This window comes from Limanda limanda, chromosome 13 (assembly GCF_963576545.1).
Source record: "Limanda limanda chromosome 13, fLimLim1.1, whole genome shotgun sequence".
Taxonomy (NCBI): domain Eukaryota; kingdom Metazoa; phylum Chordata; class Actinopteri; order Pleuronectiformes; family Pleuronectidae; genus Limanda; species Limanda limanda.
The window spans coordinates 12,219,647-12,246,772 of record NC_083648.1 but is presented as its reverse complement, the minus strand read 5'-3'; the positions used below and the strand labels follow the sequence as shown (position 1 = coordinate 12,246,772).

Here is a 27,126-nt window from a genome sequence, read left to right as displayed (position 1 = left end):
TGTGCGTGTCTGTGTGCACTTCCCAGCTTGTGTGTGTTGCGTTGATTTGTGTGCGAGGCTGAGCGCTGAAGTGAAAAAGGTAGAGAGAGAACACACAAGACGAGGCAAAGAGGAAAACAATGATTGATGGATTGAGTGATGAGTGTGTGTACAGTATGTGGGCATGTTTGCAGTGTTTGTGTGCGTGCGCCCGGGTGTGCAGTGGTTGTGCATGTTTGCATTCGCATAAATGTACTCAGGGATATGGGGTGAGAAAGTAGAGCATCCATAGAAACAAACTGTAAATGATTCCATGCAGAGAGAGAGACAGTGAAAACAGCTCCATATGGACACGAGATATATGAAATATGAACAGCATCACTGACTGCAGCCCACTGTGTAACACAAGTGTTAGTTTGAGAGCAAAAATCATTAATACTTAATTTGATTATTCCAGATATGGCGCGTCATTCTCCCAGTCCATGTATGATACACGAGCTCACAGTGTAAAAATGAAAAAAAAAAGGAAATAGCTATATGAATAGGAAAAAGCTGCAAGTGTGAGATGCACACACTCCATAATGAAAACAACTGCAGAAACTGTATAATATCACAGCGAGCCCGGCAGAGGAGCAGGGAGAGGAGCTATAATTGACTTTTCTCCAAGCCAGCTTGGTAGTTACAGAATGTAGCATATTGGATAAGGATTGTGATTGATTATGTGGGTCTGCCATACTGATTTTGATTAAATGTAACCATGGGTTTCTTTTCCAGGCCCTAATGAAGCAGCAATTTGAAACTGAGAGACTGGAGGATGCTGAGCCAGGCAGCCTCCAGCCCCACGCCGGCTCTCTGTGTACATATCATGCTTCAAAACATGGAGTCGTCACATAGTACCCTGCCGCTGCCTCCTCTGCCATGACAGGAAAAATATGTGGATGCTGCGAAAAAGTCACAAATTAATTTATAACACAATTATAGAAGCTAAAAAAAAGATTTTGGAAAAATTCGACTTTAATGCAACCCGCCTAAAAAAACGTAACCAAAAACCAGAGGGAGTGCTCGTGTTCCTACGCCATTGAAATCATTTTGTGGCCTGACTCTCTGCAGGGAAAACATACATCCCCCTCACCACACGCTAACATAACTATAATTATTATAAACTACTCTGACATTAGAGGGAGATGCTTCAAATCGTTTGAATTCGAACAAGTCATGCTTTTTTCAACTTCAGCCCACATTCATCTCCCCCAATTTCCTGTTCCTCCTCCAGCTCGGCAGAGGGCACGCAGGCAGGTAGGTGTGACCTCCACCGACCCTGAAACCTCTGGACAGGTGGGCGGTGGCGTGGACGCACACTGTCCGTTTTGGCAGCGGCTCGCTTCCCTCCCCCGGCAGGGAACTCAGGCCATGATGAGCAGCTGGGTCGCAAACACTAAGCACATTAATATCTTCTTAATGATAATAATCATTATGGCATAAGCACCTTCCCCCAAAGTGGGAAGGCTCGCGGAATGTGCCAGGGTAGCGTCGTTGTCGTCGTTAAGGTACAAAAAGAAAAAAAACAAGACGAAGACGAAATGACTCCTTTAATGGGCAGAAACTTACAGCCACCCGGATAATGCAGACACTAATGTAATAATGGGATAATGGGATACACAAGATAAGAGATCAGACATTACGGAGACCAAAAAACTCAATGAAACCAGTGTGAATGAATAAATAAAATCTGTACTTGGGGTTGACACAGTTACCACCACAGATATACATCCTATGATACATATGCTAATATAGACTTGCCTGCACCACAGCAATATGTATTAATTAGAACAGTCTCCCTCTCTCTGATTTGTTCGTGCTTTTAGGCCGTTCCGGAGTTAGCCGAGTTCTCCACTAACCTTGTCTCCCCGCACCTCTGGATCCGAAAAGTGCTACAGCGTTTCCCATATACTCGCCTCATTTAATATAACTGTCAGTATTCACCTATCACAGGCCATTATCTGTCTCATCCGCGTTCATTATTGAAGCTAATGATCTGTTGTCCTCTCCGCTCCCCATTGAAGGAGGACTACATTAAAAGTCTCTTACTAACTTAATTAGTAATTATAAATGTTAAAGATTAATCAGAGAGTGAGTGGCTTAAGGTTTGCGTCTCTCGGCGGAGGTGGAACAAATGGAGAGACAAAGAGGCCATGTCGCTTCATTGTTCACACTCCACCGTCACGCTGGAAATGGAACAAGACATATGAAAAGAGTGGAAGTGTAACCATTCTACCTCTAATGACTGTTGCTTGTTTTTTTTTCTTCTTACTAATGACTTCTCGAATTATAAAAGAGAAAAATACATATGTACTGCGACAGCTTGTGTGCTTGAATATACATTTGATAGCAATTCTTGCAGCCAAATAAAGTAGGATGTTATTTCCATATTGTAATCTGCAAGCTCTACTGTAGTGGATATAATGCTGTTACAGGAAGCAACATTTAATATGGTAACCCTACGATGCATGCAGCACTCACATTATCTCTTTCTAACAAGATGGAAATAGATCCCCTTAATTAAATCCTGGGTGTACACTAATTCCTCACTAAATCTGCACCTCTCTGACAATTCCACATCAGCAGTACCGTGCACTCCAGTAAACATATAAGCACTGATATCAACATTAAACCTTAATAACTAATAAAGCTTTCATCCAGGGAGTTCCTGTGTGATTTCCATTAATGTGAGGGGGTTGTGGCGGGGGGGGAGTGGAAGCGCCCAGGACCATCTCCCTGTTTTCCGGAGCGTGTTGACGCTAAAGCCAGGGGGTCGGCACTCCAGGCAGAGGAGGGAAAACAAGGAAGAGATTTGTGCTGAGTTGTGGAATGGGAAGAGACGGTTCAGCCTGAACTTGAGAGAAACTGGGACATTATAGTTGACCTGTTAAATTTCCTATTAATTAACACTCTGACCAAATTAATTTGGATATTAAGCGAAACAAATGTTCTCCCCTGTGCTTTGGCCTCGCGTCCACATGCCTTCCAAAGTGCATTCAGTATGTACAGTCTTTGATAGGTATGTAAAAAGGATTGTTTGGGAAGTGATGACGTCACAGTTTACTGTTGCTTTGTGTAATTAGCAGGCTCCAGACACAAACAACAATAATTGGATATAAACTGGTTTTCTCGACGATTGATTACCACAAAGAGTAAAAACAAAATCACTGAGTAGTTTTAAGACGAGCAAAGATTTTACAGCCAACGACGAGGATCCATTTCGAAGACCTGACTCTCTCTTTCAGAGGAGAAATGGCGGCGCTTTGACTGTGGAGCAGGGAGTCCTATCACACAAGACACAGAGTGAGGTGATGGCGGGGGGCTGGCCAGCGGCCCGCAGCACCTGAAACCTATTAGAGAGCTTTGGAACATTCCACGGGGTTCTTCCATTTTGGCCAGAGGGCATCGTAAAGGTCCTCACTGAGAGGGCTGGTGCGACTCAGGCGCAGACAAACAGCCAGCAAGGTGAAACACTAAAACTAGAGTAAGGATATGAAAGAGCGAAACACCTGAGCATACTGCAAAATGCCTGCCGTTTGTTTGTGTTGTTCTCCGGGAGGAAAACATGTTGCTTCCACCAGATCCTTGACTCGCCATGAAAATATGGTGTAAAGGAAAAGATCACATTTCCTGCACGGAGAGTCACAAGGAGCTTGTCTTCATAAAGGAACACTATGATTAAAACATTTACTGTTGGCAAACCAAGCAGAACTTTTATCAACTTTTTATCAAATGGTTTGCCATCTGGACTTAAAACAGTGGGGGCCCAATAGCGCACTGACACTAAAAACAAAACATGCATAAACACACACAACCTGCTGCCAAATTTTCTTTGAGATTGCCGTATACTCTTCGCTATGTGTGTGTGTGTGTGTGTGTGTGTATGTGTTTTAGTGGTACCAAGGCCCATCTCTTTGGCTGGATCCGTGTCCATGCCTCGGTGTTATGCTCACTGGGTTTAGCTCTATGGGTGTCTGTGGCCTCTCCTCTGGCCGCCCGTGTCCATTTGCTCTGCGGGTATGGCAGGCCTGAGCTGACAGATGGCCGCCCCTCTCCATTCCGCTCCAGAGTAACACAGTAACTGGTTTTTCCTCCGCCGTTGACCTTGCCACAGCCAGCCAGCAATCCAGGCTGGCACTCGGCCTGTCGAACAGGAGGGTAATGAAGTCCAGCGCTGCTCACATGATTATTAAGGCTTTGACGCTGGGGGGCCTTTCAGGACCCTATCCCCCCCTCCCCTCTCCTCCCCTGTCTGCCACAGCCAAAGTTCGATGAGGATAGCCATTCGTTACATGGTACTTTGGAAAACCACCGTAGTGCTCCGGGAAGAGAGCTAAAACTTTTTTTGCGGTAGCTGGAGTCTGCTCGTGTTCTAACACAAGCCTCTCTACACACACAACACTGAAACTCTTCCCTATCCAGTAGCGTATGATAGCTACTGCTGTCCCAGCGTGCCTGTCATTCCAAAAACACACTAAGTAAGAGCCACTACACAAAGTTAGATCAGATCTGTCACACTGCTATTGGTGCTGACAACCTCTAAAAGCGACACAGTTCTGCAGCAGCATGCCACTGTAATTCTCTCTGACTACAAGCATCTCTAGGCACGCTTGGAACCCTGGTCCCATCAGGGCCCGACTGGGATTTGAGAGGTGTAGGTTGCAGCTCTGACCTTTAGTAAGGCAGGACTGTCTGTTTGCACTTCTCCCATAAGCCCCCCTCCAGTCAGACTGCTAAGCAACCCCATCAGACCAGGGGTGCGCATGCACCTACGGCCTTAGTGACATCTCAGAGACCATGGGGAGGTGGAGTAATGCAGAGGTTAATTCTGATCATTCAGTATTTATGGGCTCCACTTCAGAACAAGGGTTGGCATTAACACTCTAAAGGAGACATCCCTCCTGTATATCAATAAAACATAGCCACATGCACAGGAAGAGCCTACCTTTATTCAGATCGCCCCGAGGTCCCGACTCGACTTGCTTGGGAGAATTCCAAAAAGTGCACCAGTGAATCCATTGCTTCTTCAAATTAGAAAAATAGCATTTATATAATTCCATATAACCAGTCACTGAAAGGAATTTTCCCTGTTTCACTATGACGACAGCGACCTACCAATTGCAATGCGGTGAGGGGCAGCGAGTGCTCACTCGGAGTTTGTACAAACAGGCTGTATGAACTGAGAGCATCAGATATTTTCTCACATGTTGGCCTAGTCTGTGAGGTGTGGGGAAATGTCAGGAAAATCAATAGATAAGGACCACATCAGACCGAGCTTGTCTGGCCTAGCAACAGAGCATCCCCATGGTGATGTCAATTACCCCTGCTTTACAACAAAAACACCAGGAAGAGCAAAACAGTCTCTGCAATGCTGTAAAACTTTTAATGCAGTCTCCTGGTTACATTGAGGAATTTATAAGAAACTTTGCTTTTTTTTCCTACCCCAGTCCAGACAGGTAGCTAACACAGTGAATGCGAGAGTCGTATTGATAGGTCTTTTTTGCAGCTCACTCTGTTTTCTATTCTCCTCATGGACGCCACATTAGTCAGGGAGAGGTATAATGTAACGAGCAGTAAGGTGCGCATAATTGCATATTAGCAGCAACACACTTGGCTGCACGGGAGGTGACTGCGCTAACGAACAGAAAGGTGTTATTAATCACCAATTAATAAAAGCAGGCAGATATCACACTCAGTATATGGCACGCATGGTTTCCTTTGTTTCCACTGGCTGGTCCAAGCCTGTTCTCTTATTTATTTCATAAGATTGATCCTGTTCCTGTTCCGTGTTGTCTATTGAGTTCTGACTCTGATCCAGCCCCCCCCCAGGAGTCAAATGAGGAGTGTTTGGCCATGTTTGTTAGCAGATTACATGTGTATGTGCTCTATGAAAGAGTCCCAGAAACTGAGGGAACACCATCAGACATACCTAATCAAAGAGGATTATAGGAAACGAAACAAAGAATAAAAATACCATATTCTGTTTGTGCGCAAGGGGAAAAAATGCTTAATGGAGAAGTGAATGTGTTGCCACCAAGGTAGAGACAGTGATGGAGACCATGTAATCAACATACACTGGCCTAGTTGCTCTTGGGGCCAAAGACAAGAGGACATGTGTCAAGGATAATTTGCGGCCCTTAGCAAGAAACAAAAGAAGGCTTTCTACTTCAAATATTGTTGCTGTGTGCTTCCTGTCTGTCCCCCCACAAATAGAATATGTCTTTTGGAGCCTGCTTCATATGAACATTTGAGTGCTCGGTAATGAAAATGCAGAGATAGTGGACAGAGGAGGGGGGGGGCAGAGAGGAGGAGAGGAGGAGGAGAAACTCTGGGAGAGCTAAAGGCCTCTCACTCGCTCTCCTCTCCAGCTCTGTAACGGCCGACAGTGCCTGCTTCACACAGAGCGGCCAGCTGTACAGCAAATGTGCCTTTCCCTCTCCGCCCCCGAACCTTTCCACCCCTCCAGTGCCCCCCCCCTGCCTGGGCCGACCGGGCCACCGGCTCCTCTCTGTGAGGGAAGGCTCCTCCCTGACTTGGCTTCGAGCTCGGTGTTGTCACCAGCCCAACAAAATCCATAGAGGTGACCCCAAAAACACTTTTCTGGGATGTGGTTTGGTTTGCTTGTTTACAGTTGTCCTTCCGAGCACTGCCACCTTGGCAGCAGCTGCTTGGAATGGACGGGAGTGAGATGAGAATTTGGATTGAAAGCAGATATAACAGAAAAGCAAAAACCCTTTTCACCTTTAAAATCCTTTAAGACAGAGCCCATGTTTCAAAACATGTCAGAGCTCTGAAAATCCACACGGAGACATTTGAAACAGTGCGATAAATAGGCCAAACTTGCCCCCCCGTGGTGCTCCAAATGTCATAGTTTACAGTGGGGTCAAAGTGAAGCAATGGGGTGGCACGACAGCACGCTGATAAAACCAAACAGGCTTTTGTGTCAATGAAAGACCTTCAAAGATCCTCTCAAAACAACAGACAACTTTGTGAAAGAGCGGGGATTTTAAATCCTTTTTTCCGAGGCAGTAACTATAGATCAAGATGGCAAAACCAGCTGACGGCCAGATTTGTTTTCTAATCTCAAAGAAAAATAGCAGTAAAAGGTTTGATAGTGACTGCAGCAGCTGAAAGCTGTATAAATCTGTGTATCCCTGGAGAAAAATCGGACACCCTCAATTCTGTAAGTGTGCCATGCCAAAAAAACTCTAAACTAAAGAGTGGCCAGCTGTCTTCTGGCCTGCTATTAAATTGCTCCTTGGATGGTGGCGATATCATTTTTTTCTCCATAGGAGTATCGCACCAGGTCCCCAAACAGAGCGACCAGCTGTACAGCAAATGTGTACTGATCCATCTGGGCCCTAGCAGGCTGCGGCCTCCATCTTAAGACACGTGGGGCCGTTCACAGGCTGGGGCTGGGGCTGGCCGGCGACAAACCCTTCTGCATCCGTGGCCACCTCCTTCCCTTTCATTTACCTCCATTATCACAGTAAATGTCGAGTATTTGGGCACCAGAGCCGCGCTTTATGTCTGAACTAGGACGTCATCAACTGAGTGTAATGTCCATGCATCAAAATGTGCTGGCAGTCGTACAGAAGAGGCCGCCACGAGCACTTTGGCCCGACGGGAGGAAGACGAGGGTGGAGGCTGAGTGCCCTGCAGTTTAGGGAGACGATTGTATTACAAAGGCAGCTAATATGGACTTGTCTGGGTGAGACAGGCTCAGGTTTTGTTGTTCCATACACTTAGGACTATGGTTATGTCATGGCACACCACTATATATAGAGTTATCAGTGTGAACTGACACCATGGAGCGGGGCATGGATGAAAACAACACCCCTATGAATCCAGCGTCTGCTCCATTACCTACGCTAATAACGCTGACAGCTGAGCGGAGATGACCCCAGCCCCCTGTTTCCCCTCTCCTGTGCAGATGGCCATTAAAAGGAGAAAGTGTCCCTTATTTCAGTAGAGACGGTATTTAGACCTTTTCCAAATTAGGATTTTTTTTTTTCTATGTTTTTGGCCCAAATTGGCTTTGCAGTTATTACTGTCTGGATTGAATTCAACCCCATCCTACATTAAAGACGGATTCATCAGAAGCCATACAAAACCACTAGATTACAAAACATGATGCCTGTGTTTTCTTTACAGCCTTTCGGGAAAAACACATTTTCTTTTCTTTTTATTTCTTCTGTTCGGTTCCATTTTCTTTGTTTAAAAGAAAAACAAAGTCAAGTTTCGACGAGTTCATTTCTCTACTGCGTTTTCATTAAGGCTTGTTTTGCCTTCTCCATATTTTACAGATCAACAAATTCAGCAAACAGAAACCCTTTTGAGGAGTCTGATGAAAACCAGGATCGTGTTGAATACAAAGCGATGGCATATCAGAGAAGTAAAACATCAAACAATAACCCAATCACCTATCCTCCTGTTATCTTAAGCTGTCTGAATTCCACTATTATGGGGGAACTGTGCGCTTGTGCCACTGAAAGACATAAAATAACCAGTAGGGGGGTCTGTTTTCTACCCTCCCAGTGTGCTCCGTGCCTGGCTTCGTGAGAGAAAGGACTAATGCTGGCATGGTACTGTATTAGGCACCCCCAGTAGAATAGTGGGTGAGCAGATCGCAAAGATGAATACCAAATACACACCTACACACTCTCATCTCGTCTTCTTCCTTTGCAAATACACTGCAGCATCAAAATCACAAATCACATGCTTCTGATTGTTTATGCACAAACAGTGGGTCCCTGATAGAATTGCCTACCGGTCCTGATAGAATTGCCCACCGTGTTTAAATTCACCTGCGCCTAGAAGCGTGTCCCAAACAGAGAGGCGGTTTGGTTCCAGATCAATGAGTCTCTCCCCCACTGAAGACAACAGATAATGCAGTGTAATGAAAGAGCCACCAAACGAGCTGAATAAATGAATGAATAAAGGAACGTGAGACCGGAATTCAGACGCCTACTTACTGCAGGCAAGAAAACCTGTTTTCCAATTGTCTGTTCTCTACAAATTATTCTGCCTGCATACAAATGACAACCAAAAGTAAAGACATTTTGAAAATGTGGAGGTTAGTGATATACCAGCACTCTTTGTTTTAAGAATCTTGTGAAAGGAAATTTGGAATAATTTAGTCATACACCAAGTAGTAAAATCAAACATCCATTTTTTCAGTTGATTTGACGTCATTAGATGCTGAAAGCATGAGAGCATGTCCGAAATGTGGTATTCAGATCTCAGTTATCTGAACAGGGTACTTCAGTGAAACAATAAAGGCACAATAATCAAGCAAAAAAATAAGGAAAATAAAAAATACACCTGCAATGGGAATTTTCTCTGAAACCTGTGGAAAATGATTCGTAAATTTACCAGTTTGAATAAAATCTGTTTTGTTTTTTCAATATTTCAATAAGCTGTACGGTATGTTTCCACTGCTTCAAACTACTGTCATGACAAAGTGGTTTGAAGTGGAGAGATTCTGCTCCACAAACATGCACACGTACTATTGTATACAGTACCATTCACATGCATGGGGAAATGAAGAGGATGGTTTATAAATTCACAACAATGGGGATGCAGTTGATGGTCAAAATATTAAAATAATTCCACCTATTTGGTGATGTGATCCAGAAAGTAAGCCTGAATGAGACAGGGTCAAATATTTCAATACATATATCAGGTGATTCATTTTTTAAGTATAAAAAGACTGAAATTGATTGAAAATAATCAAATAGTTGTGGTGAATTTAGGGTGATTTTTATTTTTATTATTCGTATGTAACATCGATGACGATAACACAAAATCTTTCCCTCTAACATTGATACATTTTACACTGTAGTCTAAATAATTCGGGAAATGTAGAAAAACACATTTAAAAACATTCTACAGAGGCACTGTGTTTTATGACTTTGTTGCAGGAGCATAACAAAGACAATAATGAGTGAAACAGAAAGAGTTCTCTCCTACCCAGCATGTGGTTGGCCACATGAACTTGGATGTCCCATTCGCTGTAGAACACCATCTGACATTTGATGCACTGGTATGTCTTCTTCTGTAAATAAGACAGAGAGCAAAGGGATTATCAATTCTAAATAAAAGATAATATAACAAAACAGAAAAGCTTTTAGTTCAACCGATTTAACATAACAATACAAAAGTATTTGAGAACCTCAGCATGATCTTATAAGCTATTCAAACGTATTCAATACAACACTGATTAACAATACCTCTTCAGTTTGTGAGGGACTGGCTCGAGGCATGGGGGACACCTGGGGGGTCTTGAGCTGCCCGCTGTTGCTGTCCCCTCCCTGTTCTCGATGCACCGTCTGGACGTGGTTTTGCAACTCTGCCTCTGACTCAAACTTCACATTACAGCTGGAGCATCTTGTCTTGGCAGCAGACAATGAGGATGTGGAGGAGGATGAAGACGATGAGGAGACAGTTTTGCCTTTCCCGTCACCAGGGCTGAGACTCTCTCTCTGGACCCATGCACCTGTAGTTGGTGCTGGAGTGGAGGCCCCACCGTGCTGTTGTTGCCTTCCTCCATTCACTGTTGGGCTGGAGCTTTTAGAACCAGCTGCGGCCACACACGACACACAGAGTCCATAAGGCAGGCCGTTTATGTCCAGCTTCACAAGGTCTAGTTTGGACCGGAAATCTTTCAGACAAGAAGCACACTTGAAAAGTTTCTGGGGAAGGTGTAGCTGCTGGCTGTGAAGGATGCCACTGTTTCGGACCATGGTTTGGTTGGGGGTCATGTTGCCAGTTTTTTGCATGTGAAATGTACCATGGATCTTGAGCTCCAATGTGGAGGTGACTGTCTGCATGCAAACCACACAGCGGAAACCTGTCAGGGAGTTCCTTAGGTCAGGGTGCATCTGGCAATGTTCCAGGAAGTCCTCCTCACTATGAAGTGGCATCTTACAAATGCGGCAGCTTCCTGTGTCCAGACTCTTGCTATGAGTGACCTTGTGCTCAGTCAGGGTGAGTAAGGAAGGGAAGCGCTCCCCACAGATGGGACACATGTAGTGTTTGACAGGCCCAAGGTGGGTCTGCATATGTTCCCTCAACCCAGCCTCAGAGAAGAAGGTGCGGGAGCAGACATTGCACTTATGGTTGCCCTTGATCATGTCAGCTTTCCTTTTTACCATGGCACTCTCACCAGGGCGAATATTGTGGTCTCTCAACTGGTGGTTAGTGAGGAGTGAATCCATGGTGTACGACGCCCCACAGATGTCACACCCAAACATGGGATCTGCAGATTCCACCTCTTCCTCACTTGCATCACGGCTGTTGTGGGACTCCACAACAGATCCTACTACTGTGCCAGGGCCATGGCTGTTATTTAAGAGACCATGTAGTTCAGGATCCTCTTTAGGTTGGCCATCCACATTACTTATAGCAGAGCCATTAGCACCACAATTCTGCGTCTTTCCCTCAAACACACAGTGTTTCTCTCTCAGATGCTTCTCCAACAGGACGATGGCATGGAAGGCCTTACTGCAGAAGCGACAGTTATACTTCTTGCTGTGCGTGGTGATGTGGCACTGCAGCTCCACCTCTGTGCCAAAGGATTCTCCACAGAAAATACAACGATGCGCACGGCCCTGGTTTTCCAGATGGCTGTGTTTTACATGTAACTGTAGTTCGGTCTCATGCCTGAAGTCCCAGTTGCAGGAGGTGCAGCGATACACCTTCTTCTCGTTGCTGTGCTTTACAGCCAGGTGGAGCTGGGTAGACACCTTTGAGTCAAAGACCTCTTGGCACAGAGTGCAACGAAAGAACACAAAGGTATGCATGTCAAGTAGGTGCTTCTGCAGGTCATCCACTGAGGTGAATTGCTTGTCACAGCTCTCACAGATGTAGTACGTGGAGGTTATAGTGAAGTGAATTGTCACATGCTTTAGCAGGGACTCTTGGTTGGGGAACTCTTTGTTGCACTGTGGACAGGTCAGCTGAGGCTGCATGCCATCCAGGTGAGTTTTTAGGTGAGTCTGGAAAAGGTCTAAGTTGGTATACTTAGCTCCACACTGGTTACATATGAACTCACTGGAAGTACGTGAGCTGCCTTGTTTAAACATGGTAGCTTCCACTGATATAGGAGAAGAAGGGCTGAGAGTGCGCAGAGATTTCTTTCCATTGTTGATGTAGTTCAGTGCAAGTGGAATGTTCTTGTGATTCTCCTTGATGTGCTTGTTGAGCTTCAGAACACTGTTGAATATGGGGGAATTGGTGCAGTACGAACAGGAGTACACTTCTACTATAGGCTCCTTGGGAGTTACAATCATGGGAGAGTCAAAACGCAGGCTTCCTCCATCACAGTGAGTCTGACGAACATGTTCCTCCAAGGTAGTCTCCGTCAAGAACCCCATGAAGCATTGGGGGCAAAAGAAGGCATTGCTCTCTTTTGCCACAGGACTAGGAAAGCCATGAGAGCAGCGGATGTGTTCCTGGAGTCCGTTGAGGTCACTCAACACCTCGGGGCAGAAGTTGCACTGAAGAAGGGCATCAGGTAGGCTGACTAACAGAGCAGCGTGATCTTCTGCATTGTGGACCTGCTTAAGATGTTCATTTAGATTTAGTAAAGAAGGCAGAACTTCCAAACAAAACTGGCAGGTATGAGCCTGCTCTGGCTTGTCCAGGTGCATGGTTCGCAGGTGAATTTGAAGCACAGCCAAACTGGAGAATACTTGCCTGTTGCAGTACATGCAACTGTAGGAGACTTTCGCCTGTTTGGAGGAACGTCCTCGTATGTCTGTATTTTGAGCTGCCCTCTTTCTCCTGCCCCTTGTCTTGGGCACGGGTGGCGCGGTCTCCACCATTGTGGAGCTGTCGACGGAGAGGTTAGAGTCAGGAGTAGTGCTCGAAACAGAGGTGTAACCCACTGTTAGCAAGGAAGGGCTGTTACTATGGTTACTTGACTCAGGGAGCTGGTGAATGTCCATATGAGCATAGAGGTCCTCAACAGACAGAAAGTGGTCGGAGCAAATAGCACAGGTGTGGCCTTTTCTGTCTCTACTATGGGCCTGGTCGATGTGTGTCAGCAAGGTGCCCTCATCACTGAAGGGCTCATGGCAGTAGATGCACTGCAGGGTGGCACCTAGGCCTCCATCCTCTGATGGCGAACACTCTGGGTGGCTCTCAGCGATGTGCCTCTGGAGCTCCTCTGGGACATCAAAGCCCTCCTCACAACGGCTGCATTTGCGTGTTTCTTTCAACTTCCAATCATCAGCTCTAGAAAGGCTGGAGCTGCTGCCGTCTTTGCCCCTTTCGTGTACTTGCATGTGTCCATGAAGAGAGCTGGAGGAAAGGAAGCCTCGGCGGCACACAGGGCACTTGTGGGGTTTGTTGGAGGCGTGAGTTTTCATGTGGATTTTGAGGTGATCACTGCGGGAGAAGGCAGAGTCACACTCTCCACAGTGATACTTCTTATCGCCGGTGTGGAGCTTCACGTGTCGATCCCGGCTGCGCTTGTGCTTGAACAGTCGGCTGCAAAAGGTACAACTGAAAGGGAGTTTATCACCGTGACTCTGTTCGTGGCGTTTGAGGAAACTTAGGCGACTGAAGGACTTGTCACAGAACTGGCATGGGTATGGCAGACCAGGGCCCCCTTCATCCTCGCCAAAATCATAGTCCTCGCAATGTCCTGGAGAAGTCTGATCCTTACTGGAGGGAGATGATGCTGGCCAAGAACACGATGGGTCATCCTCAAGATCAACACCGTCTGGAGAAGAAAGAGGGACAAAAGAGAGAAGAAGAGTGTGTAAGAGATGTGTTTCATAAGACTGTATTAGCAACTCATCGGTCTCACTCTTTGAAATAAAAAGGTGGGTCACCATGGTGTTATTTGTCATATTAATTATAGGGTTTCGGTGTATGAATTTAGAGTTCTGTGCAACTGAGTCCATTTTTCTTCAGTGGGAACAATACCTCGCCTTTAGTGTTGTCTGAAAAGTTACATTTAAATATGCAATTTTATGTATAATTAGAGGAGAGACTAAGTGGAAATACTTTTACTACAATTAACCTTGTATGTGGCCATGTAATGGCTTAGCCCACTGTGACTCAAAATACAATCTCTCTGACATTTAAAGCCGACACAAGACAATGGCTGTACTTTAGATTGTAAGCCTGGCATGAGGTAAATTAGAACATTTCTATTATTCCCGCACAACGACGGCACTATTTGTGAAAAACAAGAGTCCTTGAAATGACCTTAAGACAAGAGAAAACAGATAGAGTGAAAGAGAAGATTAAATGTGCAATTTAGACCACATAGCCTTTAGAAACCCTATTTTGCAAAACAGATGATTTTGTGAAACATGGGCCTTTCGGAACATCCGTCAATCGATATTGGATTATAGAATATGCATTATTATCATATTCGTCAATGTGTTAAGTCTTATAAGCCGTGAGGCAACTGATACTGGATAGATGAATGTGCCATATGCTGATACATGTGTGTGTGTGTGTGTTTGTGTATGGTTGCTGAGCGTTGGTAGGGGAAACGGATAGGGGGAGAAAACCAAGTGGCTAACAATCTCACTCAAGGACAAACAGGTGCAGAGAATGACCAGGGAACACCAGTCAACTGACAATACAGCTTTCGCCCCTACAGCCCATTGGGTTTTTACAAATACTCTAATGTGTCCCTATTCAAAACATTATGTTGCCAACATTCCATTCCATTGGTTCACTGTACAATGATATGAATGGAAAACCCAGAGCACCACTTTCCACCAGTTCAAGAGGTTACAGACCACTTCTTCCGCTGGCGAATTCTAAGTGCTGTGGACTTCCTTACCTAAATAAAACAACGTAATCTCAACCCCTTCAGAAAAAAGAACTGAGTCAAAAGGCCAAAACTTGGAATGGGAAAAACAAGAGGAAACTGCTAAGATTTATGAGAGGGACGAAGGAAAAGCACGAGCTCTTTCCAGGATCCAACCTCTGTGCTCTCCTTCAGCTGACAAATCGAAGTCTCTCACTCGCTCTGTTGTTTTTGCTGGGAGATCTGCCCTTTGTCAGGATATCATGCCCTCTCGGAGCACTTACCCCCATCAGGGCCTATCTTCAGGAAACAGATGGGGTCGGAGGCCATTCCCTTGCCCCTCCAAACTGCTGAAAGCGGCACATTGAGAGACCACCTCCACACCGCGGCCCTCCCGGAAACCTCCCACCCCTGGCAAGGCGCCCACTCTGCACACACATCTCACTCAAGGAGCAAACCTTGCCTGATTTACTTGCTTCATCTCTCATACATGTCTCAGTGTTTTTCTCTCTCTATCTCTCCCTCTCTGGTTTGAGGGAGGATGGGTGACTCAGTGTTATGCCCTCCTCCACAGATGGGGGCGGATCTGCCCTCTCTCATGCTGCCTCCCAGGGTATAGGAGAAGAACACAGTGCAAGAAGAATGACCCCAGCCGATGCCTTACAGTCATACATATTGGCTTTGAGACAATCGTATAAAACAAACAAATAAATGGGCCTCTATACAAGGCTAAATGAAATTCTACTGTCTTAAATGAGGATGTCTTTGCCTTGAGACATTACTAAGCTGTCAGGACAACCTCTTCCCATGTTTTGTTTTGTTTGTTGCTTACATGATGTATATTATTTATTTAGTGCCTTTACTCCAATACCACAAATGCATAAAGTTGTATCTGTAGGGGACATGTGGGAGTCGCAAACATCGCTCAACTGGCAGAATAGATGTTTGGACAGGCAAATAGCTGTGTTGGTATTAGCTTTGTGAAATATTACAGAAGCTGCTCTATGATAAAATAATGCCATGATATTTATATTATATATTATATTATATATATATTATACTACAGCGTAATAATACAATTAATTTGGCTTACACATGACTTGAAATCTTGTGCAAGCCATCCTGACTTCCATGTGTTCCGTGTGTGCGGAAGCAAAAATCCACAGTGCTGCCTCGGTGGAACACATGGTCATTATGCCCTTTGTCCCACTGTATTAAAACATCTGTTGAAGGGCATTCTGCACTAAAACTTTACATGACAGTTGTCTCACAAGTAACACACACACACACACACATACACATGTATATGAGTATAAGTGTGCATGTACACACATATACAGATTCAAGCGCAATGGCCGAAACAAGTGTGTGAATAACTGTACATGAAAGAGCAATCTTCCTCGGGAGACCACAAGAGGAAAGCGAGCGAGAGACTTGTTTTTTTCCTCCTTCACCCAGACAAGAAATGCCCAGGCCTCAGCAGCAGCCTGAGTAAATAAAAGAACGGGCCTTACTTCCCTGTCTCTCGGGCCGGGGGCCTGTGCACGCCAGCACTCTCTGTGCTGCTGCCAAAGGGGATGCTGGGGCCTGAAAAACTACACCCTGCAGCTGAAGGGCTGTCTTTGTTGGTCTGCCAAGGCCTTCCTGAGCATCCTCCAGCCAACAGCCTGTCACGTCCTGGGAGGAAGACCTCCATCTTAAGGCCTGTCCCTCTCTGGGAGTTCTGTCCCTACCCCCTTTCCATCTCCTTTAAATGTCTCCTATATGGAACAACACAACCTCATTTTGAGTACAGCTATAGGGGATGGCAGCTAAATTGTTTCGTTGCCACATTTACTACTAAGATATAAACTCAACTCTTGAGTTACAGTACTCAAAAACTTTTTTTTAAATAATCCTTGCCTGTCAAGTTCAATGAATGCATTTATGTGAGGTTAATAGAGACATTTCAAACAGCTCCATGTAATTAGTTTTTCTTTTTTCCTTGTACCGAATAGGTAACCGCAAAAAAAAGAAATCCCCCTCACACGCAGGTCTCAGTTTCCTCTCAGCCAGTCTGAACTACTCTTTGTGCACCACTTCCTCTATGTTCATTTATAGCAGCCTTTTCCAGAGTAAATACTTCTGTTCAAATAAGATCCTTAAAGCTGGGAACAGGTTTTTCTGTGCACAGCGACGTACAGCTTTCAAAATCTCCAAGGAGCTTTTCTTTTTATTTGTGCAATTTTTGGATTCGTAAAATTAGCAATGAATTACAGAGAGCAGGTCATTAATTTCTCCGATGACATTGTTTCCCTTTAGACTGTATAATACATATGGCGGAAAATGTTGTCTCTATTTTTATAAAATGGTTAATCAAAATGTGTAAAGAATTACTACAGTTGAATTATTTTAACAGATGTTTTCAAACACTGTTTTTTCTTTGTTTTAGGTGAATGCAAATTAAGAGGGGAAATGTGATTTCTAGATTCCTAATATTACAAATACACCAATGGCCAAAGTGTTGCAGTAAATGAAATATATGTAGAACATCATTCATATTTTGAAACCAGTAAAATCTCCTTTCATATGTGGTAGTTTGCTATTTCACTGTTGAGATGGAATTTAACCATAAAGATGTCTGATATTCTGTTACACACAAACCGCGACACATGAGTTATTGACATTTAAAGTGTTGCGAAATATCATTTAACTACCATCAGCAACACAGATATTTCTATTCATCACAAACTATTAATAATAATTCCATTGTAGTTTTTTCAGAGCAAAGCTTATTATATCCATCCATAGACTGACCTTTTTTTAATATTTTTAAATCCTATTAAACCCTATTTTGAAAAAACAACAACTAATGACTAATAAATGAAGTAAAGAGTTTTATTCACATAATTACCTTTCTACTTACTTATTTATTATAGAATTTGACATTGGATTGCTTTGCCCAAAGCTCTCATTAAAATATTGCTTGGTCAATGGACATTAGTTATTCCATTGTTTTTTTGTTATTCAACCTCCTGAAACCTTTCAGGAGCCGTGGTTTGGGAATAACTCGCTGTTTTGGTCCTGGAAGCAGTTCAGTGTTGCTTATCGCTGCCTGACAGCATAGTACACCTCTTCTATTTAGGAAGCCAAACTCTTATCCATGTCCAGCACCTTATCTCATCAGAAAAGTGTTTTTTGCTATCACTCATCTGCCACCTCTATAGTGAAGCTACACTTTGTTCAAAAGCCATTCCAGTGAAGCAAAGCAAGCCGGCGCTTTCAGCCGCCAAACCTTCCTGTGTGTTGTACCAGACATCTGCACGTAGTGGTTGTCATAAGAGATGTGTTTTGTGCGAGTGTGTTTGTGGCACATTGGGGATTAGGGATTCATTGAATAAACAAAAAGCTGACAACTTGTCTGATGTAACACCGTGACCCCACTTCATATTCAGAGAAGGGGGATCTTTCTACAGTTACTGGGAAAAGTAGTGAGTCCTTCCCGAGAGACGACGCATGTGTCATCTCCACGCTTTCTCCTGTTCTGATGCCCAAATAGCGATGTGTGTCTGAACAACGCGTTATCATGTACGGCCCTGTTTGTGACACAACCACTTAAGATCTAATAGAGGAGGTGGCGAGAGAATTTTTTATATTAGCAAAGACAGAGACAGAGAGCAAGAGAGAGAGATAGTGGAGGGGGGCGATGTCGAATTTCTGGGACTGATTCCAGTCAGATGAGCGAATCACTCGGTTTTCGGGACCGAGAGCTCAGAGGACACGATTGGATGGGGCCGGGTGCCGGGGCTTTACTCACATAGTCCTTCTACATCCCCGTTTTAAGACATCAAATCCAGTCAAAATGAAACACTGATCATTCCCAGTGGCTGTCAACAAAAGTGCCAGGTGGCGAGACATGGCAGCATCCAGCTGATTAACACACACGCACGAGCAGACAAACACACACACACAAGCACGGGTAGAAGTATCTAAAATAGCTGCTATTCATCATTACGTTCTCAGCCTCAAATATAGTGTTTTCTATTTGTGTGCTTTGCGCGTAAACTTAGCTCGCCTCTTTTTCTCCTCAAAGCAAACACAATATTTTTTTACACATCCTCGAGAAATGTCAGGTCCCTCTCCCCCCTCGCTACGGATCAATCAAATTCACTGTGCTACAGGAGGAGAGGGAGGGGCAGGGCGACCGGAGGAGCAGCGAGCGAGCGAGGACGCCATCTCCGACTGGACGAGGCGCAAGCAACAGTGGACGAAATGAGGATTCACTTCCTGGGGTTTCATCAGTGAGCTGCTCTCGGAGGCGGAGGGCACACACCACCAAACGGCGGTCGATGGGGATTTGTTTTTTTTGTCACACAGGGTCTGACACAAAGAGCTGGGACATCAAGCGCTGTCCTGACTCTGTGTCCATTCTTCTGGCCCTCACAGCTCTGTCTCTCAACCATGGGGAAGCGGCAAACTGTCAACTACTTTGTCCACATTACCCATGTCCCCCAGCTTAGACAGGAGCACTTGGTCACTGTCCCAGAAATCACAGCGCCCCAGTGGTGTCCCAGGAAAGTTAGACAAATGGACAGCGAGGGGAGGAGAAAGTAGGGCGGCCAGTCATCCTTTACTGGGCTTTTTCTTTCCATAATATGTGAGACACGATGAGATGTGGAATTCCATTACCTATGTGGGCGTCGGCAAGAGTCTGATTCGTTTCCGATGTCTTTTACACCAACACAGACAAACTGAAATCTATACTAACGATAATAATCCTTGAATAATATTTCTTAAAAAAATGTCAGGCCTCTAAAATGAAGGAGGATGTTTGTGCTGTGTGCCGGATCCGCCTCGTTGTGTTTCCTGTGAAAATTAAGATCGCGTAACAATCCATAACCACAGAATTTGAAGTGTGAAAGCACGTCAGAGACGACTTAATGCGCCGGGTACAACGTCATCCTTCATTACAACTGCACACTGTCACACTGAGGTCACTAAGGTCGGCAACACTTTGACACACAGGCCTGTAAAGGCGTTTATAAATTATATATCTAACTCTTTAAATCTTATTAATATTTCATTTGAACAAAGGTTTCTAATAAAAAGAAAGGGAGTTTGTCTTGTTATCTCTGCCAAGCAGGTTATGTTTTCCTCTACGTTTGTTTGTCTGTTGGTGATATTGGGAATTTCTTAACATTTGTATTGATTTCTCAGAGAATAATTCATGTATTTTAATGAAAAAAGGCATCAGGCATATTAAGGGTAAAGTATTTAGATATGTACTAGTGTGTCCAATTTGCTGCAGATCCCAATACAAATCTGAATCTGGTGAATTCAAACGTGGTTTCATGAGGAGACTGATATCTCTGAGTATTATTTATTTGGCCAAATCTGTTCTTCTGCTGTGTATTTTTCTGTTACAGGGGAAAAGGGACCGATTTGGGATTAAGAAGAAATTGTATTGTACTTAATAATAATTTAAAAAGGATTGTATTACTAGATTTCAATTGTTTTAAATAATACATGTGAATTGCACTTGAATGAAAATACACCTCACAGCATGCACGCCGTGTAATAACAATTGCATTGGTACCATCACCATGGCAATTAGAAAAGAAAATATTCAGTATATAGTGTAAAATTAGATTTATTTTTGTGGAGATTTATTTTGTAGATTATCTTAGATTTTGCAGTTGTATGTCTCATGTTCTATGTTTACATAATTGAATTAATGGTAATTATATATAGATAGATGGACATTTTATATTCTGCTGCTTAATTTACTTCTGATCCGGAACTGCATTATGTGGTGCACTTTACATGCATGTAATATGAGATGAGAGTTCACATGTCTCTGGTTGTTTGATTCGGACATTAAACGTCTATTTGGAGTTACATGGATGAAACTGTTCTTGTCCTTTTGCTTTACCCACAGCCCGAAAGTAAGTAATAGTGTAAAGTTAGTAGATTAAAATCAAGTATTTTAACCTAATTCCTTTTTAAAAATAGGCTTTTGTCAGAAATAAGACCTAAAGCACGATGGTCAGAAGTGTGTGTATGGATGCAGGTGGAGCAGTTTGTGTGTGGGAGAAGGCTGGTGGCGGTGGTGTCACCTCCTGTGGAACGGCTGGGGGTGTGGAGAGGAAGGACAGTTGACCACTTCAGGTGGACTACAGCACAAACAGGAAGGATCCTGTTCCCCAGGTCTTGGCTGGACCAGCAGCCACAGTGAGCCTCCCAGGGGGAAGGAAGGAGGATGACAATCTGTCCCCCAGCATGCCCCTTCACCACCTGCCTCACTGCCCCGGCGCTAGGGGAGTGCTGGGCCAGGCGGGACCGGACTGGGCTGGGCTTCAATCCGCAGGGGAGCCTCTGCTTGCATGTTTGTGTGTGTGCGTGTGTGTGTGCTGTTCCCCCAACACTGCGGCAGGCCCAGGCGCAGGACCCAGCGGACAGTCACTCAGCCAGTCAGCCAGTCAGCCTCAGTGAGAGATGCTGCAGCGCTGTGTGCTGCGCTACCACTCTACTAAATATTTCCTCACTGCGCAAGAGTTTATTCGGATGCTCTTTTATTTTCCCCGGCTCTTAGTTACTTGTGGAAATGTGATTTATGTGATCATCTCCGGAAGAGAAAAAAATTGTTACGTGTATAGAAATATGCTGAGTTACTGTATGGTTGCTTCATTAAAATAGGGTTTGCACTGCAAGTTTCAGGGGATGCCATCCATTACCTAAAACCAAGCACAGCACTCAGTGAATTCGGGAAATGGGGTCTAATTCTTTTTCATCAAACCACCTCATGGTGACCCATAAAACTTGGGCGAGACTTCCAAGAGGAACTATTTCCCCTTTTTTAGGATAACTTCAAAACCTTGGATCTATGTTTCAGAACACTGGGAAGGGTTTTTGGAAAGGATCATTTGTCTGCCAAATGCCCATAAAAAGTCTTATATCTTCTTTTTTTTTCTCACTGCAAAAAATGACATGCAAATGCACAAAGAAGCCAAAGCAATGGACTCCTATGTTAGCTTTAGCCTTAGCGTTTATCTACAAAACCTGACCCTGCCTCCCGACCCATGACCTTTAGTTCCCCCGATTAATACGCTGTGGCTCTATTTGATACCTCTTCAACGCCATCCCAGCTTGTCAGTGGTAAAACAACTACAGACAGCCCAGGAGGGAGAAGAAAACATGCATCTCCGAGAGGAGAGTGGGAGGGGAAGAAAAACAAGCATCAACTCAAGCAAGACGATGTATTTTCATGCATCCCTGTCTTAAATGTCAAGATTTCTTAACCCTCAGTGGCTGCAGCACTGACACCTCTCCGAGGTTCAACAGAAACCGCATTCATTAATAATTAGCTTAGCAGTGAGGACAGGGAGAGGGAGACCGAGAATGAGAGCGCGAGCGAGACGGCTAAAATTCAAACTTCTGTCCTTTCCCCAGAGAATCGGATTTCACTACAAGTTTTTTTTTTTTTCATTCTCCTTCAATTCTTGTTTTCCTGGTGCGTTGGCCAGAATCCCACAGGCGGCCCACGAACGAGCAATGCAGACGTCGCATCAGCCGTACTACTCCCTCCTCTCCTTAATCATGGCTCTAATACCCTCCAGATGAATAAACATCTTCATCCCCTCTCTGCTCAAGCCAGAAGGCTCCTTCACTCTCGGATCCAAGAAAGGCGGAAAGAAAGAAAGGGAGAAAGAAATGGAGGGTTGAAGAAGAGGAGCAGGGAAGAGATGACAGATGGGAGGGTGGATCAATGTCGAATATGAACCAACAGCAAAGTAACAAAGCCGCGGCAAGATTTCCTGGTTCTCCTCATAATTCGTCTGATCTATTTCCCCCTTGACACAATTATCACAGTCCTCCTAATTATTTCTTCTTCTTAAACAAATTCCTAATGGCATCCCGTGTGTGTGTGTTTTTGTAAATGTTTGTAAAGTGGAGGTTCTGCGAGCTGTTGTGCAACCTTGTCGCCTCAGACTGTGTCCACAGACTGCACAGGAAGGGGGAAGGGGGCGGAGGGGGAGGAGGCAGGGGGGGGTGGTCCCTGGAGAATGGGCCAGGCCCCAGACCAGCACTTCCTTGGCCCAGTAACTGTGCCAGAATACTCATGACATGCGTGTGCAGTATGTGAGCACAAATGGCAGACAGATTTAGGGGTTTGCTTTGTTTCCCCCCGTCTATTGTTTTCCGCTGGTATCCAAGTAGCTCATCATCATATCCTAATACTACTAAGCATCATGAACACACACACACATTTACACACACATACACACACACACATACACACACTCGCAAACATGCAGCCGCCTCAACGGATGAATCAGTTCCTTCACTTCCCTCCACCTCGTCTTCATTTCCAATACAGGGCTGAACTATGAGGCCTGAATACAACCAGACAAATGACTACGGGGCATTTTATTTATTCATCCCTCACTTCACATTGATTTATTCCTGTTTATCTATTTATCAGGCGAAAAGAAGAAAAAAACAAACCTTTGCCAATGGATTGTTTTTGCGAAAAAGTTTTCATGCTGACGTATTTGGCCGGAAAACTTTCAGGGTCATTGTTGAAAAATCCCTAAAAGAGATTATTGAGGTTCATCTTACCCTTGAATACGCTCCTCTCACGCCGCCACCTCACTGGATACTTCGTCTTGCCCTATTTACATAGGCACAGCACTCCTTGGCTTAGTAACCATTTACTTAGTTACACTCCACCACCTGGGAGGCTATTTGTGTCTCTCTCAGGAGAGGAACTCAGCATGTCTGCCAACCAACAGCCCCACATGAATTATCATCCCTTCAATAAAAGTACATTTAAGGAAATTCTCAAATGCCCAGTGTGACTTCATCTGAAAATCACATGAGGCGAATCAAGCAAATATTAGAAATGAATCAAGTGATATAATAGAAAGAGGAAAATCTATCCATCCATCCATCCAATCCAATAATTCCAGGAATCTCTATCCCACTGTATCTTGAGAAACCTTCATCTTATTGTCTTCACACTGGATTAGGACACATAAGATGTTCAATAATAAGATTCAAAATTGAACAGACAGACAACCAGCGATCTGTTGCAGCGGCTTAGGACTAATCAACGGAAGTGACGTTGTTGATCGTGACATGAGAACCTTCACGACAAAGGTAACGACGACTGATTCACCAGTTTGAGGTACTGCGTACTGAGTCGAGCTTCACCGTACTTTGAATAAACAGGTGAACAGCTCTTTGTGCAGCAGCTGGTGAACACTCTGTACTCACTGTGCCTCAATTACTGTAGGGTCGCTTTCCCAGTTTCAAAGAGAAAGCTGCAACCAGCAACACCACAGGTCGAGCAAACAGCCCGTTCCAAACAGGCAGGTTTAGAACAAGCCCTGCACTTGTTTTAACAAGCTGCTAAAAGTATCTTGGAATATACATCTCCAATGCAACAATAAGAAGTCTTCCTTCCTATATGTGATCATCTCCCGTCCACCTGAGTGTGCAGCTTACTGCGATGAACCCATTTCAAGGATCATGATCAGGAGAGTAAATGTAATAGTCCCCCAATATCAGTTATCACTGACAGTAACATCCATATCAGCTAATTACTTTCCACTGGACTGTTGTAGCCTTTATCGGCCTCTGAAAGGAGAAGACATTATTATTATGCTATCAGCATTACTGTACCACTAATATAGAGAGAGCATACAATGAGATGTGAATGAAACCTGTGTCACAGCTCCGCTTGCTATCTCACTTAGCTACTTTAAATATCAAGAGAATATGACCAATGAGGTGACCTTTAATTAAATTCTGAATGCAAATAATTTGACGAGTCAGGTAGAGAGCTAGAAACGGAGATGTACTGATAGTACGGCTGGAGTAATGGCGACATACTCATAACACGCTACACAGGATCCATGCTGTTTTTTTTTCTTACACTAGATTACTGTACATCCAGCAAAAGCAGAGGGAGCCAATAGGTCGGCGCGGCGCTCTCTCCCTTTTCTTAATTTGTATTTTCCTTGCCGTTCTTGGGTTAGTGAGGTGACTGTCATCTCCGCGCCTGTTCATTGTCTGAGGGAGAAATTGGCGTCGGGGAATATAATCCCACGCACTGTGCATACAGCAGGGAAGGAAATGTGGGCACAGTGGTGGTGCAAGGCCCCCTGGGTAATTTGTTAAACATGAGCCATGGCACCCGAGCTACCACGCTAACGCCCGGGTCGGGTGACTTAGTCACAGGTGCACCATGGGAAGATACGCACGGAGCGCGGTGGGCAGAGCAATGTCTTCGGTACATGAAAGTCGTCAGTCTGTAGCAGAAGTGAGCGCTGAACTGTTTTCCCTATTGGTGACGACTATTTGCTTCTGAAGGGTGAAGGGCCAAAGAGGCTTTTGTCTTTTTCCTTTGATGTTGTCTCAGCTTTACATCAGCATCTGCCTCAGACACACAGATCCTCACAGTGGAAAACATGCCGCGCACATTATACATGCCTGAGCCCACACATGTCGCTTTAATAAGAGGTCTTGATTAGAATTCGGCAGACATAGCATCCCGCATGTATGCACGGTCTCTCTGCTTTGCTAGGCCTCAGATAACCTTTATCCTATAGGGTTTAATTAATGTCAGTCTGCTCTGCCTTTCAGAAGGAAACGACTTATTCCTCTGCCCTCGTGAAGCCCAAATCCCTCTGTTTCACTGGTGAGGCCGGCTGCCTTGTTTATCCCGACTACAGGTACTGCTCCCTATTAAGGCCAGCACTTGTTACAGGGAAAAAGGTTGAATTATTTACCAACAGCAGAGGGGCGGAAGAGAGAGGAAGAAAGGAGCACAGAGAGAGGCATTTCTTACACGGGGAGAGATTTTGATGTTGTTTTTTTTGGGGGGGGGGTTCTGAACAAGGCAAGATTAATGATCCATGGACATTAGACACAGGTGCTGATTACCAAGGAAAAGGGCTTCCTGGCGTACAGAAAGCAGAAAATAAGGCCGTGCAGACGGATGCGTGAATTGCCCTCAAAACATTATGCATTAAATCTCTTTGATGAAAAACACCTTGTAAGATGCACTTAAAAAAGCAGAGTTTTAAACATTAGGCCATGTGTAAATAGATGAATGTGTTTTGTTAAACAGACACCGAGGGTGCTGGTGCGCTCTCTTCACCCAGGGCAAACCGTCTGCATTTTATCTGCATCTCTGCCTCTCCGCACAATACAACAAAACATACAGAAAACAAAAGGGAGCACAGAGGGGGAGAACGGAGAGACAGACCAAACAATAAACTCAACCACAAGAGACAGAGTTTGACTTTGTGTGTGTGTGTGTCTGTGTTGTGTGTGCGCGTGTGTGCATCGAAAGAGCAAGACAGAAAGCGAGAGGAGGACGAGGGAGATGAAGACAAATGCAGAGAGGGAGAGAGACAGAGGGCGGCAGAGAGAACGAAAGACAGAGGGAGAAATCAAATTTGCAAGAACATAACAAAAAGCTGTATCTCCGACAAAAGAGAACACACAAGGGTATTTGTCTAGCTGTCTGCACCAGCAGGATCCTCTGAAAGTTTATTAAACTAGAACCCTTCAAGAGAAGGCAGAGAGTAGTAAACTATCCTACTGGGGAAGAAAAGAGAGAGAGAGAGGCAGAGGGAATGGAAGGGGGGGGGGTGAAAAAGAAAAAAGCTAGCTTTTCAGCCTCTGTCTCTCAGAAATTCTTTTATTTCAGCCATGCATTAAGCAACCTCCCCACTGAGTTCTGCTCCCCTTCCTGGTGTGGATAAAGCCGTCCCTCGGGGGAGCCGCTGGTAATTTCCAGCTTCGCCAGAAACTCAGGTATTAGAAAAGACCGCTTGGGGACCTGCCACAATATACCTTCACAATTTCATACGCTCAGAAATAGAGGGAGCCCCTCCCTCCCAGCCTGCCCCCACCCTCCCAGTAAACCCCCTTGAGGGTCCCCAGTTCAAATTTCTGAAGTGCAGACAACGGGTGTATGCGTGGGGGAGGGGAGGATGGTGGTGGGGGGGGCCCGTGGGACCGAGCACCAGCAATAGAAAATCCACTGCATAGAGGAGAAAAAAGCATTTCCTCTCTGGTCTGGCAGGAGTGCCTTTTTTCCCCTGGCTCCCACCAGAGGCTTTTTACAAAACATGTGTTGCTGACATGTTGACAGATTGCTCAGTGAAGTGTTAGGCGCATGCACACGGCTGGCCATTTAGGGGGACATGGCTTCCTACCCAACATCCTCTACCTGAGGCACCATGTTTTATACATCATCCCCCAAAGAAAAAAAGGAAACAATAAAAGGTAAGGGAGTTGCTTCCTTTGTGAGGAAAGCAGAATATCAGAGAGCGGAGCGA

The 27,126-nt window shown here is 44.7% G+C and overlaps 1 protein-coding gene across 3 annotated transcripts in view; it reads right to left on the bottom strand.

Annotated features, from left to right (window-relative positions):
• The window catches only part of LOC133018066 (zinc finger protein 521), a 94,813-nt gene that overhangs the window by 40,756 nt on the left and 26,931 nt on the right, over positions 1-27,126 (bottom strand). For 2 of the 3 annotated variants that reach the window (XM_061084355.1, XM_061084357.1), the window contains 2 exons: positions 10,251-13,747; positions 9,991-10,075 (listed from right to left, as the gene is read on the bottom strand). In XM_061084355.1, coding sequence (XP_060940338.1) covers positions 9,991-10,075; positions 10,251-13,391 — 3,226 coding nt within the window. In that variant the 5' untranslated portion in view covers positions 13,392-13,747. The remainder of the gene's footprint in view (positions 1-9,990; positions 10,076-10,250; positions 13,748-27,126) is intronic. The other variant, XM_061084356.1, reaches the window with a different exon arrangement.